The 14,827-nt window shown below is 46.2% G+C and overlaps 2 protein-coding genes; both read right to left on the reverse strand.

Annotated features, from left to right (window-relative positions):
* Positions 1-330: 330 nt before the first annotated feature.
* GSTUM_00006940001 (uncharacterized protein) lies at positions 331-6,799 on the reverse strand (the record flags this gene model as incomplete). XM_002839053.2 has 8 exons in its annotated part: positions 331-1,094; positions 1,146-1,295; positions 1,361-3,772; positions 3,807-4,730; positions 4,780-5,404; positions 5,470-6,140; positions 6,201-6,289; positions 6,435-6,799. The coding sequence occupies 8 exons, from the start codon at positions 6,797-6,799 to the stop codon at positions 898-900; spliced, it is 5,433 nt and encodes a 1,810-aa protein (XP_002839099.1). The 3' UTR covers positions 331-897.
* A 2,069-nt stretch (positions 6,800-8,868) lies between these two features.
* Positions 8,869-10,278, reverse strand: GSTUM_00006941001 (uncharacterized protein; the record flags this gene model as incomplete). XM_002839054.2 has 5 exons in its annotated part: positions 8,869-9,356; positions 9,407-9,594; positions 9,661-9,929; positions 9,994-10,049; positions 10,108-10,278. The coding sequence occupies 5 exons, from the start codon at positions 10,276-10,278 to the stop codon at positions 9,336-9,338; spliced, it is 705 nt and encodes a 234-aa protein (XP_002839100.1). The 3' UTR covers positions 8,869-9,335.
* Between the last annotated feature and the right edge of the window lie 4,549 nt (positions 10,279-14,827).

Consider the following 14,827-nt stretch of genomic DNA (forward strand, 5'->3'; position numbering starts at 1 on the left):
CTCCTTCCCTTCTTCCTTTCTTCCTACCTTCCTCTGCATTGGCCTGCAGTTCAGGAGGAAGAGCAAAAAGGGAGCGATGGCAGACGCGACTACGGGAAAGTTAGTCGCAGCGGTTAGGCTAAAGTACGCCCTGGTCACGCTTCTACTCGTACGCGACGCGCAGGAAAAATTTACACTTGGTTTACCTATTTGGGAATAGTCTCTATCATAACATCCAGTGCGGCACAACACAGCACAGCGGACAGCAACTTACACTAACCTGAGTAGAAATATATTCAATGCCATGTCATCAAATGAATACTAACTTGACTACCACCCTAGCAGAGCAGCTCAACTACATCAACTGACTTGGCCATTCTCAAATTATGAACTTAATGACCTCATCCTGTCCTACTCGAGCCCCCACCTATCCGGTAAAGAAGCTACGTACCGTATCGCGTGCAAAAATCACAACTTGAACCCCTCCACCGTATAGCAATCTCATCTTCTTCCACCAAGAGCCAACATCATGACACAGGTAATAAATAGACGTATGAGGAAAAAAGGAGGACAAGCACATGCAAATGAAGAATCGGGCTATGAGAGTAGCAGAAAGAAGTAGAAGAAAAAGAAAAGAAGAAAAAGAAAAAGAAAAGAAGAAAAAGAAAAAGAAAGGGGAGAAGAAAAGAAAGTTAAAAGAACAACTGGAACGAACTATGTTATGACAAAACGCAATCAGAAACGCAAATCAGTTTCGCCTCTCTCTCTACCTTAAAAAACCTTTCCCAGAAAACGAAAAATGAGACTTGTGTAAAGGAACGAAAGAAAATATCAGATAAACAGAGAAGAGAAACAAAACGCCAGGTTAGTCGGTGATGTTGCTTTTTATTTTTTGCTTCCCCATCGTCCGCTAGCACGCTATGAAAGGTGGAAAGCTCCCTGCCCCTCTTGTATAGCGATAGACAACCGCTTCTTGAGAATTTCGAAGGTAGAGTAATCCGGGAGCTTTAGGTAGTTGACGCAAGTCATGACACTGGGGAGGTAATCATCCGAAGTGTAAGGCGGCTCGCTTGGTTTGCAGACCACAGTGAAAAGCGGTGTCAAACTCTTGAAGCCTATTAAAAGTTAATACCACACCTCCTATAAAAAGACAGGCAGATACCTACCTCCAATGGGGAGCTTCGGGCTGCCAGTGACAAATTGGAGAAAGTCGCGACGCTCCTGGGCACTGAACTCGCTCATGGCAGTCAAGAGATTACGCACGCTCTTGCTATCCATATTGAATCCATGATCGGCCTTAATAGAGTCCATCAACGCTGAAGATAAAAAAAAAAAACGGTTAGCAACTCTTCACTGAACGAATAAAGGGTTGAGGACTCACTCTCAAGAGACCAGTCCTCTTCATTGCGACCAAAGAGCATTACCAACTCATCGGGCGTGAAGGCTCTCAGCGCAGAGTAAGGGAAGACCTGTGAGAACCCGCTACGGAAAGCCTCAGCTTGACGCCGAACACCGCTCCCAAGGGTAAGGTCAATGACTTTGTCGACATATCCCTTCACATTATCAATAGTAACCATAACATCACTACCACCTGGAATGAGCTCGATATGCGGATATCCTGGAAGCGTGAAGTCAAGCCCAAGTTCCTCCACATGAACCCCGTCAAACATAATCTGAGCAGCCTTCTTAGCCTTGCCGCCCTGAGTAAGAACCCTGTTGTTGTCAATTTCCTCCTTAGCCAAAGCAAATTTCCTCAAAAGCTTCAGGGAGCTTGCGAGATCCTTATCGACGGTCTTGACAGCACCGAGGGATGGCGCAACGGCTTCATCTACGTTCTCGCCAGTACGGAAAAAGGTCGGGTTGAAGGATATGTCGATGATGCGCGAATCCAACATTGAACGCGCCACAAATTTACCCAACATGGTGAACAAGTGCAAAACCTTACACCCATTCTCGGACTCCGCCATAGGATCACTCATAGGCGCCGGGAACAGCCCCTGCTGTCCAAAGGCAAACTCACTCTCGGGCGAAGACTCGTTTTCCCTCCAGAGCTTGATCTTCTTCCTAGCGAATGCCCTAGATACGCTGGAGTAAAATTCAAGAGTAGGTCCAAGCCCAGTGCCAACCTCTTCAAAATACTCAACCTCAAGAACGCTAGGGGAGGCGCCATAAAGATCCATAACCTTGATGGCAGATTCAAGTATACGAAGCCTAGAAATCCGAACTTTCTGTCTCTGAAGCCTGCCAAGGAACGGCCGGTTATCATCTCGGTGGCGATCTTGTCTAGAGTCGCCAGTGGACTGAGAATTCTGCCATCTGGTCATAGACCTTGAATATCCGAAGGAAGTAGACTGTAAAAACAAATGACGGGTCTCGAAGGGGAACAAAAATGGATAAAGTCTGGCAAGGTCCTCGCTCCAACTAGGCAGGCAGGCGCTTGCAACAATCAAGGGCTCCTCTAATTGACGATTTAACTTAGCAGTCAATTTCGTATTGACAAACTGGCTGAGAGGCTGTGGGCTCTTTGGTTTCATAGCCTCCCGATCTCCTGTAAACACATCATCAAGATTCGCGTTGAGTGCATGTAGGATGCTTAGCAACTGTAAAATTGAAGAAGAGACCTTATTCTTATCAAGTGAAGCGGGGAATCCAGTGCTGATCTGGGAGCCATCAGGAGCAGGGGAGAGCGAGCCCTCTGGGGGCGTGGGACCTGTGACTCTCCGGAATTTGATGGGATGAACAGTTGACCATACATTCCTAAAGGTTTGATCCTCAGCTGTATCGTTTCTCCCCAACTGCACTGCTCTATAGATAGTCATGTCATTAGAGATAACGTGATCGCCAATACTGAACTCGATATGCCAGTCAAGCGGAGAGGGAATTGCACCCGGATAGCCGGCCGGAAGACCTCTGTTTGTCGGTGTGGATGTCTGCGAAGATCCAGGGTTGCGGGTAGCAGGAGGAGCACCAGAAGGAGTTGCCACCCTAGTTCCATCGTCTTTGCGAGCAGTAACCTTACCAGTAGTACCCACTTCCAAATTAACCGCCCCGGCCTCAGGCTCAGGTTCCTCATCCAAATCCCTATCCAAATCCTCCAACACAGTATCCATCTCATCCATGTCATCATCTTCAGGAATTGGCCTCTCATCCATACACTCAAGTGGCGCTTGCCCGGAAGGCTGAGTTGGTTGATTCTCACGTTCGGCACCTGGAACCTTCCCACGAGAACTGCTGGCCGATGCGCCCTCTAGATTGGATCTCTTATTCCTCGATTGGCGTCTCGCCTGCCTCGGCCTAGGAGGAGCCGGAGTGGAAGAAGACGCAGCGTCCCCAGGAAGGCCACCCGGTCGAGAATTGGGTGCTGCTAGCCCTGCCGCCGCAGCAAATGCCGCAAGAGCATTGGAAAGCCCACCCCCCCCTGCGCCACCCGGATCCCGGCGCCCGCTTCTAGGTCGCTCTGATAAGGAAATCCTGGGTCGGAGATAGTCGTCCAGGGCCTTAAACGTAGCAATGGCATGAATAGATACCATGATATTACGGTAGGGTCGAGGGATTTCGGAATCCTCATCAGCCACCAGCCTCAAGCGCAACTGCTTCGCCAGCATAGATGCAGCACTACTGCGGTTTCCGTCGAAGGTATTCTGGTGAACCGTAACAACCTCAAAGTGCTCAGAGCGACTGAGAAGATCTTGAAGTTTGTGAACCAAAACACTGAAAGGCGTATCCCCCTCACTGCTAGCAGCCGGATGCGCACCACTACGCATGAACACCTCAAGGAAAGCCCGCCTAATGTCTATAGTCCGTAGATCTGTAATCAGTTAGCTAACCACTAACATACAAATAGAAAGGAGTAAGCATGCCAGAACTACTGCCCAAAACAGCTAGCAAAGCCTCCACAATATGAGAGTTCAAAAGCTCAAAACTAGAGATCGAACTCAGTGAGTTATCATTATCAAAATATGTCGCCAATCTCTCAAATAAGGACTCTGTGCTATCCCCAGACTTGAGCCCTGTGGCCAAGCTCTTCAATTCCTCCATAATCGTCATTGCCTTCAGTTTGGTCTCAGTATTCTCGTCCTTATCGTGACCCTCCATGAACCTCTTAGCCTTCTCAGTGATCCAATCAGCCATTCCGGTTGAAGTGCTTGCTGGAACATGTCGGGACGAGGACGAAGACCTAGAGCTAACAGGGGAAGAACTCATACGATCCTCGCTATCTCTAGAATCCTCAGACTCTCTATCAATGTCCCCACGCTCGGCAGCCTCCTTTTCCAACGCCGCCTGCTCATCCTTCTTGGACGCAAGCTTAGAAATCTCCGAAATAACTCCCTCGCGGTAAAAGTGATACTGGTAAATCTCGGGTAAACGGCGAAGGAGTAATTCAGCAGCCTGTAACGCCGCCAATACAAGGGTAGGATGGTCTTGCTGCGAGAGTATAGACGCCAAATGTGAAGCAAACTGTACACTTGACAGTGATTCCTTGAGTATATCCGCATCCAGATTGGATATCATCTTTAACTGTGCATTGAGGACCTTCTGGCGAACACTAAGATTGACAGTGCTCGAGTAGGCATCCGTCAGGGTCGGCAAGAGGACCGTTGCAAAACGTTTCATCTCGCCCTTGCAATTCTCCAACAGTTTGCGTCGCTTATCGTCCGGATCGTCATCGTCATCTTCTCCTTCATCCGAGGGAGCTTTGGTTGTACCCCCGGAACTATCTTGGGAGTCAAAGGCAGCACCAAAAACATCATCTATGCGAACGGTTAACACTAAGAAAATAGGGACAGCGATGGGACTTACCATGTGGAAGGCCCGGTAGCAATTCGCATATAACATTTAGTGTCTCAGATACTTGCTCTCTTGGTCTATGGATAAGGGCTTGCATAGTCATAACACTATCGTTCTTCATTGCAGCCCCATCATGCGCAACCGGGGGCGAAACCCCGGTCAAAATCTGATACAAAGTATCCACAATATTCATTTTAAACATGTCCACAGACAGTCTAGGGCTAGCCTTAGCAATGATCGACAGGACACGTAGGAATTGCGTATGAATGTAAGGTCCAACAAGATTTGTCGTCCCTGGAAGGAGTAGCTGTAAGATGGCATTCATCATCTCTTTTGACATGAGCTGTTCCAATTTATCGGGATAGTGACGGAAACTCTCCACTATTCTCGCCACACACTGGCAAGCTTGCTCCACAACCTTCTGATCACTGCTCCCCAAAACATTCAATAGGATAGGCATAACATCCCGAACTGTAGGGAAGCAGTCATCAGGAATATTTCGACAGCAGTTAGCCGCAGTGGTAACTGCTGTCCTCTGAACATTGGTAGCGAAGAAATCAAGGTAGGTAAGACAGGCCGTCAGTCCCCCTTCCCGCACAATAGATGTCGGGTACTCTACAGATATTTTCTCAAGAGTCTACGCGAAACCAATCAAAGTTAGTCATCATATCACAACTTCAAGTGGTAAACAGGTAAGCTCACACTCAAAGCCTGCTCAGCCAGATCAATGTACTGGATTTCCATCAACTTCCGGCAAAGAACGGGAACTGCACCACCGTACACAACGTTCGCAGTAGCCGCCGGCAAAGCCTCCATAAGATTCGCGATACAACGACAAGCTAACAGCATCATCTCAGGGTTCTCTCCGAACGGTCCCTGATCCTCCATCAAGCTCACAAGCTCCTTCACAAACTGATCGGGTGAAAAGTGACCAGAAAGGTTATCTTCGGTTGATACCAGCAAGATCTCAGCAAGCTCCTGCAAAGCGATCAATTGTGTAGAGGGGTCGTCTTTCTGACGTAGGCTGGCAAGGTTATCGCGAAGTCGAGAAGGAATGCCTGACACCATCCCAGAAAGCGCCCGCAGGGTGCTTGAGAGCCCGCTAGACCCACCAACCCCTCCGAGATAGCTCCCCTCAAAGACGTCATCCTCGTCCTCGTCCTCACGTTCATAGTCCTCATCTCGGTCCTGGTCATCGTCGTCTCCCGCTCCCTGGTCGGCCATATCCTCATCATGGTCTTCGTCAAAGTTATCTTCCTCCACCTCATTTGGCTCACTCATCGGGACGTCGGGGTCGTTGTGTTCTGGGTTCATTTTTGGTGCGGCACGACGAGAAGAGGATGAGAAGGCAGAAGAAGGTGTGGCGGGGTTATCTATGCAACGCTTAGTCAGTGGGAACCCTCAAAACCATTGGGTGTAAATAGATAAACTACCTCCTGCCGATTTCTTGCTACGGCTTCCTCTACGCCTTGGTGTCGCAACGTCAGGTGTTGTGATCGAATTACTAGGCTCGCCAGCAGGTCTATGGTGATTAGCACGGAGGTAAAACATACCCAAGAAAAAATTGTGTATTGATAAAAGGAAATAGTAAAACATAGGGCAGAGGCTGGATAGTAGAAAACAATGTTAGGAAAAAGAAAAAAGAAAAAAAAAAAAAGGGAAGTTACCCTTGATCTCTCATATCAAGCTCCGCGCGCTTCCCCTTCCCCTTTCGCCGACTGGATTGCGGGGCGGCAGGGATTTCGGGTTGTTGAGCAGAGATTGAAGAAAATGAGGCCGCTTTGGAACGTTTCCGGCTCCTAGCTTGAGAAGTAGGGGGCTCTGAAGCCTCCGCTGCCGTAGCCGAGTTTTTGCGTTTGCGAGGCGGTTTAGAAGGGGATGGGGCAGCGGTAGTAGTGGCAGTGATAGCAGTGGAAGTGGTAGCGGTGGGTGGAGTAGCAACAGGGGTTTGGGAGTTGCTGTTACTGGCTAGCGAGGCGGCCTGGTCCGACAATTGTCTCGTTGATGAACGAGTTACTCTGCGAGGAGGCATGAACAAGTGGACTTTAAGGCAATTTGTGGTTTTTTTTTGTTGCGGGAAGGAGAAATGATGGGTGAGCAGTACTCGAGAAGGAAGAAATGGTGTATAACTACCTTCGTGGAAGATTGGTGTTTTCGCTGCTCGTTGTTGTAGTTGTTGCGGTTGTGTATGTGGGAACGAGAGTGGAGGTGGGGATGGAGGTGAGTAAGGGTGGGAACAAGGAGGCAGCTGAGGAAGTGGAGGAAGAATATCTGATCGGGTCGCCCGTGGGTGCACTTGCAGTGGGAGTGAATGTGGAAACAAGTGAACCCGAAGGCCGCGGGGATTTTCGAGAGGGTAAGGATAGAGGGGTCGATGAAGGGTTTAATAAAGTAGAGGAAGGAAGGGTGGGTGATAGCGGATGATCTGCAAGCAACGAGAGGGTTGAGGCTGAAGAGCTTATCGCAGCGGATGTCGGACTGACTTCGACTCTTCCAGATGGGTGAGTAGGTTGAGATCTAAGCTCCATACGATGCCGCCATCCACAAAGGATCCGGGCGGGGATGAAGGGATAGTATAGTGGTATGGAGTGGAGGGGTGTGTGTGTGTGTGGGAAAGAAGGGATGGGGGTCGGTCAAGCAAGATGGAGCAGAGGAAACGGAAGGGTAGGCGAGAGGGCAAGACAGAGGCGGTGGGGTGAAGATAAAGTATGGTGGGTGTGAGTGAGTGAGTGAGGGCACAGGGAGTAGAGTGAGTGAGTGAGAGAAGACAATGAGAAGATGTGAGTGTGGGGGGTGGGGGTAGTACACTACGGCAGGGAAAAGGATTTCACTCTCTGTAATCACCACTTTTCCCTTTCTTCCTTTCTTCTCTTTCTGTGCCTTTTTTTCCCGTTCTACAGTACCGGTATTGGTTCGAATGCTAGTCAGCTACCTACCGACGTCACAGACCCTCTTCACTTCTTCTCTCTCTCACCTCCTTCCTCTCTCTTTCTCTTCATTCCTCTCCTACCGTACGTTGACTATATCGTCCGCGGTGGAAAGAAAAATAGATTTCCTTTCTCTTCAGAACCTTTGGAGGGGGGAAGCCGAGTTTGGTTGCTTGATGGAAGTGGTGGCTCAGTTACACACACGTATCCCCATGAAAGGGTAATGCACAACATCAAAAGGCCCTTTGTGGTCTGGGTATATCCAAACACCAAGTAAACACTTGCGTTGATGTCTCACCTTTTTTCACCATGTCATAAACCTTTCTCACCAATGATCATTATATCGCACAATAGTTGTTCGTTAGCGGCCTGCCACTACAGTATGCCAACGCTACAACTCTTAAATGCTCATGTAACTCTCGTCAATCATTTGTCGTCACTCTCCAACCCGGCACTTTACACCTTAACAGGATAGTGGTACCCTACGGCACAGTTCAAAGCTTAGGGCCTTATCGATAACAGGAGCATCACGGGTAGCGATTGCCGGCATAGTACCGGTATGCCATATTTCCCCCCGTTACGATACGTGCCGTCCATAGGGCATATGATTTCCCTGCCAAAGCATCCAGCACCCGTATCGTGACTTCAATAAGGGCAAGCAAAAATGCTCCAACAAACCTTATCAATCATAGCTCAAGAACACCTGACCGCGATCTTCGCAAGTGTGATATGATACTTCAAACCAATTTGGAGCCCCTTAGGAACTGATCACGAACCAAACAGATGGGGTGAAAGGGAGATTCTAGAGAGAGAAAAGAAAAGAAAAAAAGTTCGATGTGATATTCGTGTGTCTCTTTCCCTGCATAACATGCACGACCCCAGCCGAACAAAATAAACTATGGCAAACCCTGGAACGCCTTCCCTACCGGTCTTGCTATCCCTGTTCGTACTGCGTTCCATCCAACGTTCGAATATGGCATACATAATAAAGTTCCAGGTGAGATAATACATATATTGCGACAATGAAAACTCTAGTTTTCGTCCATCCCCTGCCTTTTATATTTGCAACAGATTCTATTAAAACATAAATAGACAGAATGACGTGTAGATTTTAGAAGGGGAAGAACGAAAAGAAAATGGAGAAATCTGCCATGGACATGCATAGCTGCGAGAGAAAACGCGGACCCGTAAAAAGATACAAGGAAAGTTTATAAGCGCGCTTGGTATCTTGAAAAGCAAAGAAATTATTTCTCTAAACGGAGTGAAACCAATGCAAAAACCTGTATCCCGGGACGCTCAAACCAATGGCTCTGGAGCGTTGAAAAGCAATAGAGTATAGTAACGAGACGCAAAAGGGAAACCAACAAAAACAGTAACCTAGCTGACTGTAACCTCTGTCGGTGCGCCCTCGCTGCCCTGTTTCCCGAGCAGAGCAAATCCTACCATGATGGGCTTGGATTTGTTGCGTGCAGAAATTCATGCAGCAGAATGAAAGTCGTTAAGTTAAAACATTATGAAATATAAAAACCCGATATATAAATATTCATGTGACATGGTATAGCTGAGATTTGGAGATATTATCGGTCGAAAGGATGGGTGAGAAGGTGACCAGATGAACAGTGGGGGTGAAACACATGCGTTTTACCACACACAGTAACCACCCTGTGTTCCATAAGTACTATGCAGTGGATTATTAAGTGGAGTAAACTTACATCCACAACAATGTCAGACCCGGTCATAAAGGTTGATGCATCAGATGCAAGGAAGATGGCAGTGTTGTTCAATTCATCAACATTTCCGAGACGGTTCATGGGTGTGCGGGAGCACCACATCTTCTTCTGGGCATCGAGAGCCGGGACACGGTTCAAAGCGGTATCCATGTAGCCTGGTGAGATCGAGTCTATTTCAGCAGTTAGCTCTCCGATTCAAACCCAATGCAAGGAATTCAATTACGCGAATTACTTACTAACGCGGATCTTGTGAGGAGCCCACTCAGTAGCAAGCGACTTGCCCAATTGAATGACAGCCGCCTTGGAGGCGTTATAGCAACTCTGCTGTTGTGGCCAATTGACAATATGCCCCGACATGGAAGCAATGAAAATGATAGAACCTCCAGTTCCCTGTTCGATCATGACCCTTCCAGCAGCCTGCGCACATAAGAATGTACCAGTGAGATTAATATCAATTAGACGACGGAATCGCCCAATATCGTAAGTTTCCGCAGGCATATTAGAGCTAGTGAAAAGAACGTCAGTAATTCATGAAGAGTCAAGCTAGGTGGCGGTTGGCGAAAATATACTCTGCAATTCCTGCGGAGCAAATGAGGACATCTACGCTCCCAAGATCCAGAGCAATCTATCAACGAAAAGTCAGGACCAATCATCCACTTGGGGTCGGAAAAGGGGATTTATACACTCTGGATAACATCATGAACAGCCTGTTCCTCACGAACATCCACCTTGTAGAACGCAGCGGCAATATTATACTTCCTATTCAAAGTCTCCGCCGCCTCATCACCATGCTCCTGCAAAACATCCATGATGGCGATTGCCTTGCAGCCAACCTGGCAGAGGGCCTCTGCCATGTTATACCCTAAACCTCGAGCACCACTAAAAGGGCAAAAGGCTTCCAATCAGCAAAACTGATTACTTCCATCCCAACCTAACCTAATCCAACCCAATGTGCGAGCAAGCAGGAGAATGATATCGTAGAAAGAATAGAAGGGGAACTAACCCCGTGACAACGGCAACCTTTCCAACCAAGCAAAACCTCTGGAGTGCCTCAGGAAGCATTGGGTGACCGGCTGCAGAAGAGGAAGTGGAGGCATACTGCTGTTGCTGTTGCTGTTGCGGCTGCTGTAAAGTGGTGCTCATACCAGTATCCTGATAAGCAGTATGGGTCTGAGGAACAAAAGACATAATTGAATTACGGAAAATGAAAAGTAAGAAAATTGAAAGTAAAAATTGAAAGAGAGAGAGGAAAAGAGATTGAAAAGGGCTGGTTCGTTGCTGCCGTTGATGCTGAGAAGGACAAATGGTGAATTGAAGTGGGGTATTCACTTCCTCTTATTCTAAAATAGCCGTCAGGAATTTGTGTTTTCCAATGTTTGAGAGGTGGAAATTGGGAAGGGAAAAATAAAATAGAAGTAACAATAGTGTATAGGTTTCAGGGGTTGGGGTAAGCCGATGAAAGGGAAATTGAAGTAGTTTATTAAGCTCTGGTGAGGGAGGAGAGGGTAAGAGAGGGAGGATAGAGAGAAGGGGGGATATGTGTCAGGGCAAGCAAACGCAGAGGGACCACAGAATTACAGGTTATGGAACAATTCTGTCATATGAAAACAAGAGAAGGATGAGAGTGAAAAGTGTGAAAAGATTAAAATAAAAAATAAAAATAGGGAAGCTAGTGTTTACCCGGTTTGGTGCGGAAGTAGGTGAGAAAGGAGCCTGACCGTACAGAATGTGTGTATGTAGAATAGAGTAAAGTGGGGATGGTAAAGTATGATATTTTTTTCTTTATTCCCCTCGTTTTTCCTTTTCCTTATTCCTCTCCCTACCCCACTTCAATTCTTCCAGTACGGTATTGGACAGTGTAGACGGTTACCAGCTGACGAGCAGCTGACTTCAGAGCCGAGCGTTAGGTTAGTGTAATGTTGGCGATGAGGATGAGGGGATGAGCAGGCAGGATGGCAAGTATGAACTTACTAGCAGAAGGAAGGAAGAAAGGAAGAAACGGGACAAGTCGTGTTATGGTAGCAAATATATAATATGCAGAATGCCGGAACGATGTGAGGTGAAGTGGAGTCGTGCGGTCAAGTTCAAGTTAAAACTTCCAAGGGATGGAGAGGGAGTGAGGGAAGGATATGATGCCGGTGTATTTCGATAGATAGATATCAAACGAACAAACGAACCAACCACGACAACCGGGGAAGGAAGAGAAGCCCTCAATATATACCCACCCGCCCCCTACTCTGAAAATGGCTGGGAAACACAGACACACAGAACACACATTCCTGCCACGGTGTCATGCAACGGTAGTAGTATAAATAAGCATCGTGTACCTACACCTGTCTTAAATGGTCAAAAGGGAGGGTAAACCGAACCATACCATGTCCAGTTAGCTCGCCCGCCCGACTGATGAACGAACAAGCGAACCAAAAACCTCCGCACAGACCGTGGGCCCGAAATCACGTAAGAGGCCTCCCTTCTGTCAACAGAGCTTGGGATTCTGACTCAAAGCACTGCAAAGCACCATAATATCGTATCCATAGTTCGAGCCAAGCGATAAAATGTATTACTATATGGTGTAGTTGTAGTTGTAGTGTGGTACGAGTAGTCGGGGGTAAGGGTATTTGCAGTGCGAGTACAAGGATGTATCATGAATTAATAGTACAGAGCAGGGATCAACACTTTGATAGTGGTGGTACGGTATCAAAATCCTATTTGGATCAGAGTTATTGAACCCAACAGAGCTAGAGACTAAAGAACAAAATATATCCTGATCATAGCTAACAGTTATCCCTTGGGCGGTCTGAAACAGTCAAATTCGGACCAATGCACACTAAACCTAGAGGGGTAACTTGGCGCTTATAAATCGACCAAGTGACATCAAATGATCACGGGCGCAATGTTACTCGCAAAATGTTTCCATCACATTATATGGAAATTAAGTGCAGAACAGAAGGAAAAGAATTGAAAAAAAACTATGAAAGAGAAAGCCCAGCGTGTCTCTTATCATAACACATTTTACAAAGAGAAAAGCCACAACCAGGTCCCAGACATTGATAGCTAGTATGTAATGCCCGTTGCCCTTTCCAATTCATGCCTTACAATACAAAGTGACATTGAGTGCAGCCAACCTTCTGAGAGTTTTCCAATCGAACTAATTAGTGATGAGCTTTAGTGCCGGTAGCAGGGGGAAGCATTGTTTGTTGCTGCTGGTTGCTGTACAGGGAAGTGCTGGTCTTGGGAGTATAGAAGGATTTTTGTGACTTCTGAAGTTTCTGTCCATATCTTGTAACAAGTAGTTCTAGAAGCAAAAGCCTAAACATGCCTGAACTACTATGGTACTGGGAGGAGGGAGAAAGCCGTCGCATGAGAAGATACGAATTAATAACAGTGGTATCCAATAGTTAATAAAAAATAGGAGGCAAATTTTGTAAACATTTCAATTGAGTAAAATGGTAGGTACTTGTAACGATCCCTCTTTGGATAGTTAGTTCTTGGCGACGGGGAACAATACTTCTCTGTTCTGTCTTCTTCTTCCTTCGTCTTAAGATAGCTCTATGCCTCTGCCTACGTTACCGATAGTACAAGACCTTTGTCTTCTATCGGGAACGCCTATCGTAAGCTTTCTCTAACTCGTCTTCGTGAAGAACCTTCCTTGGCATAACGATAACATTGCAATAAAGATAAAGATTGTAAGAGTGTTTTATATTCGTTAAAGTAATAGATAGGAAAAGTACTTAGAACAAAGCGTGAAGAACCTATCTTCCTCAGCCGCATCGGCCTCCTTATATAGTATTCTTCCCACCCGTAGTCATGTGACCTAAAGTGGTCACATGTGCGAAACCAAATCATAACAAACTAGTCATGTGACCAAAGTGATTACATGCTCAAAACCCATGACCTCATAGCGAGGTCATGTGCAAAAACTCATAAACCAATCATAACACAATAAACAAGTTATATGACTCGACTGAGTCATATTCGCGAAACCCATGACCTCATAACGAGGTCATGTGCGAAACATAAATCATATGCGCAAGGCTTGCCCGCAAGGCACACTCACAAGGCATACTCGCCAGGCGCACGTCCCATAACTCATATTTGAGCCATGTGCGAAAGTATCACAAATCCCACACATAACAAATCATATGACCCAAATGAGTCATATGTGTAAAAATAATAACATACCTGTAACTCATAATCATGTGTCATGTGAAAGCCTCTTTCATGCCAAGCCATGTTTGTGATACTACTATACTGATTGGCTACATCTACTCTGACCTTATATTGGTTGTAATTATGAGTGATTGTGGGGATTGGAATCTTAGCTTGCTCTGGTAGTCCAAAGGCTCGATGGATCACAGGCCCATTACTGCTAGTAATTTGAGGCTTTTTATGCTTGAAGATAACTTGATCTGTAAGGTTATGCATGGTGGTAAGGAAATGGACAGCAGTAACTGGTATGGGTACTCAGTTAAGCGTCTTGTTTTATGTTTTGTTTTAAGTATTGTTTGATACTTGATTTTGTTTTGTGTTTTGTTTTAAGCATTCTTTTAATACTTAAGTTATTTTACCAAAGTATATCACTTGATATCTCTGATTAGTTTCATTCATGCTAGACATGAACAGATTTATGTATTTAAAGACCGCCTAATTCCACAATGGAAAAGGCAGACTTAGATGAACAGTATTTCAATATACTCGTTTGAATGGTTGCTTCTTTGTTTCTTCAGTCAAACCCTGAAGTCCTTTTTAGTTTTACACTCTCACCTCCTCTCTGGTAGAGCAGGCTACCTGCCAACTATCATACCTATCACAGATAACATGACTAGCACCTTGCAAGCACATTACATTTTTTTAACCTCAGCAAATGGTTAAGAACCTGTCACAGGATTTAGACTTGATCAACCTATTGATATCTATCTCAGAATACTAGCAGAGAGAAGCAGCAGAATCACAGTACATTTGGCTTGGTCTCAATACTAACATAAAGTCATTGATGACTAGGAGTGGGAAATGGATCCCACAGAAGAACATTTTAAGAAAGAAAGAAACCTGACACTCTGATAAAGAGCCTGAAGAACCCACAAATACAGAAGCCCCACAAACTCCAGAAGATCACCCCCAACACCAGCAAAGAAACCTACCCTCGAAATCCCAAATGACTCTAAGTCAAGTGGTAAATCAGATATGGCTAGTACAGGAGGAGGACTATCAAGAGGTGGAAAATCAAGGGTAAGACCAGAAGAAGAAGAAGACCTCCAGTTATCCAACATACCTGGACTCAAGCTCCACCAACTATCCCAGTTTACAGGAGAAGGAAAAGATGTCAAACCTGAAGTTTTTGATTGATGGGTAACATTGCTTGTATACTATCTTCTCCTGAAGAAAGTAGATATGGAAAAAACC

The sequence above is a fragment of the Tuber melanosporum genome, assembly GCF_000151645.1.
Source record: "Tuber melanosporum whole genome shotgun sequence assembly, scaffold_30, strain Mel28".
NCBI lineage: Eukaryota > Fungi > Ascomycota > Pezizomycetes > Pezizales > Tuberaceae > Tuber > Tuber melanosporum.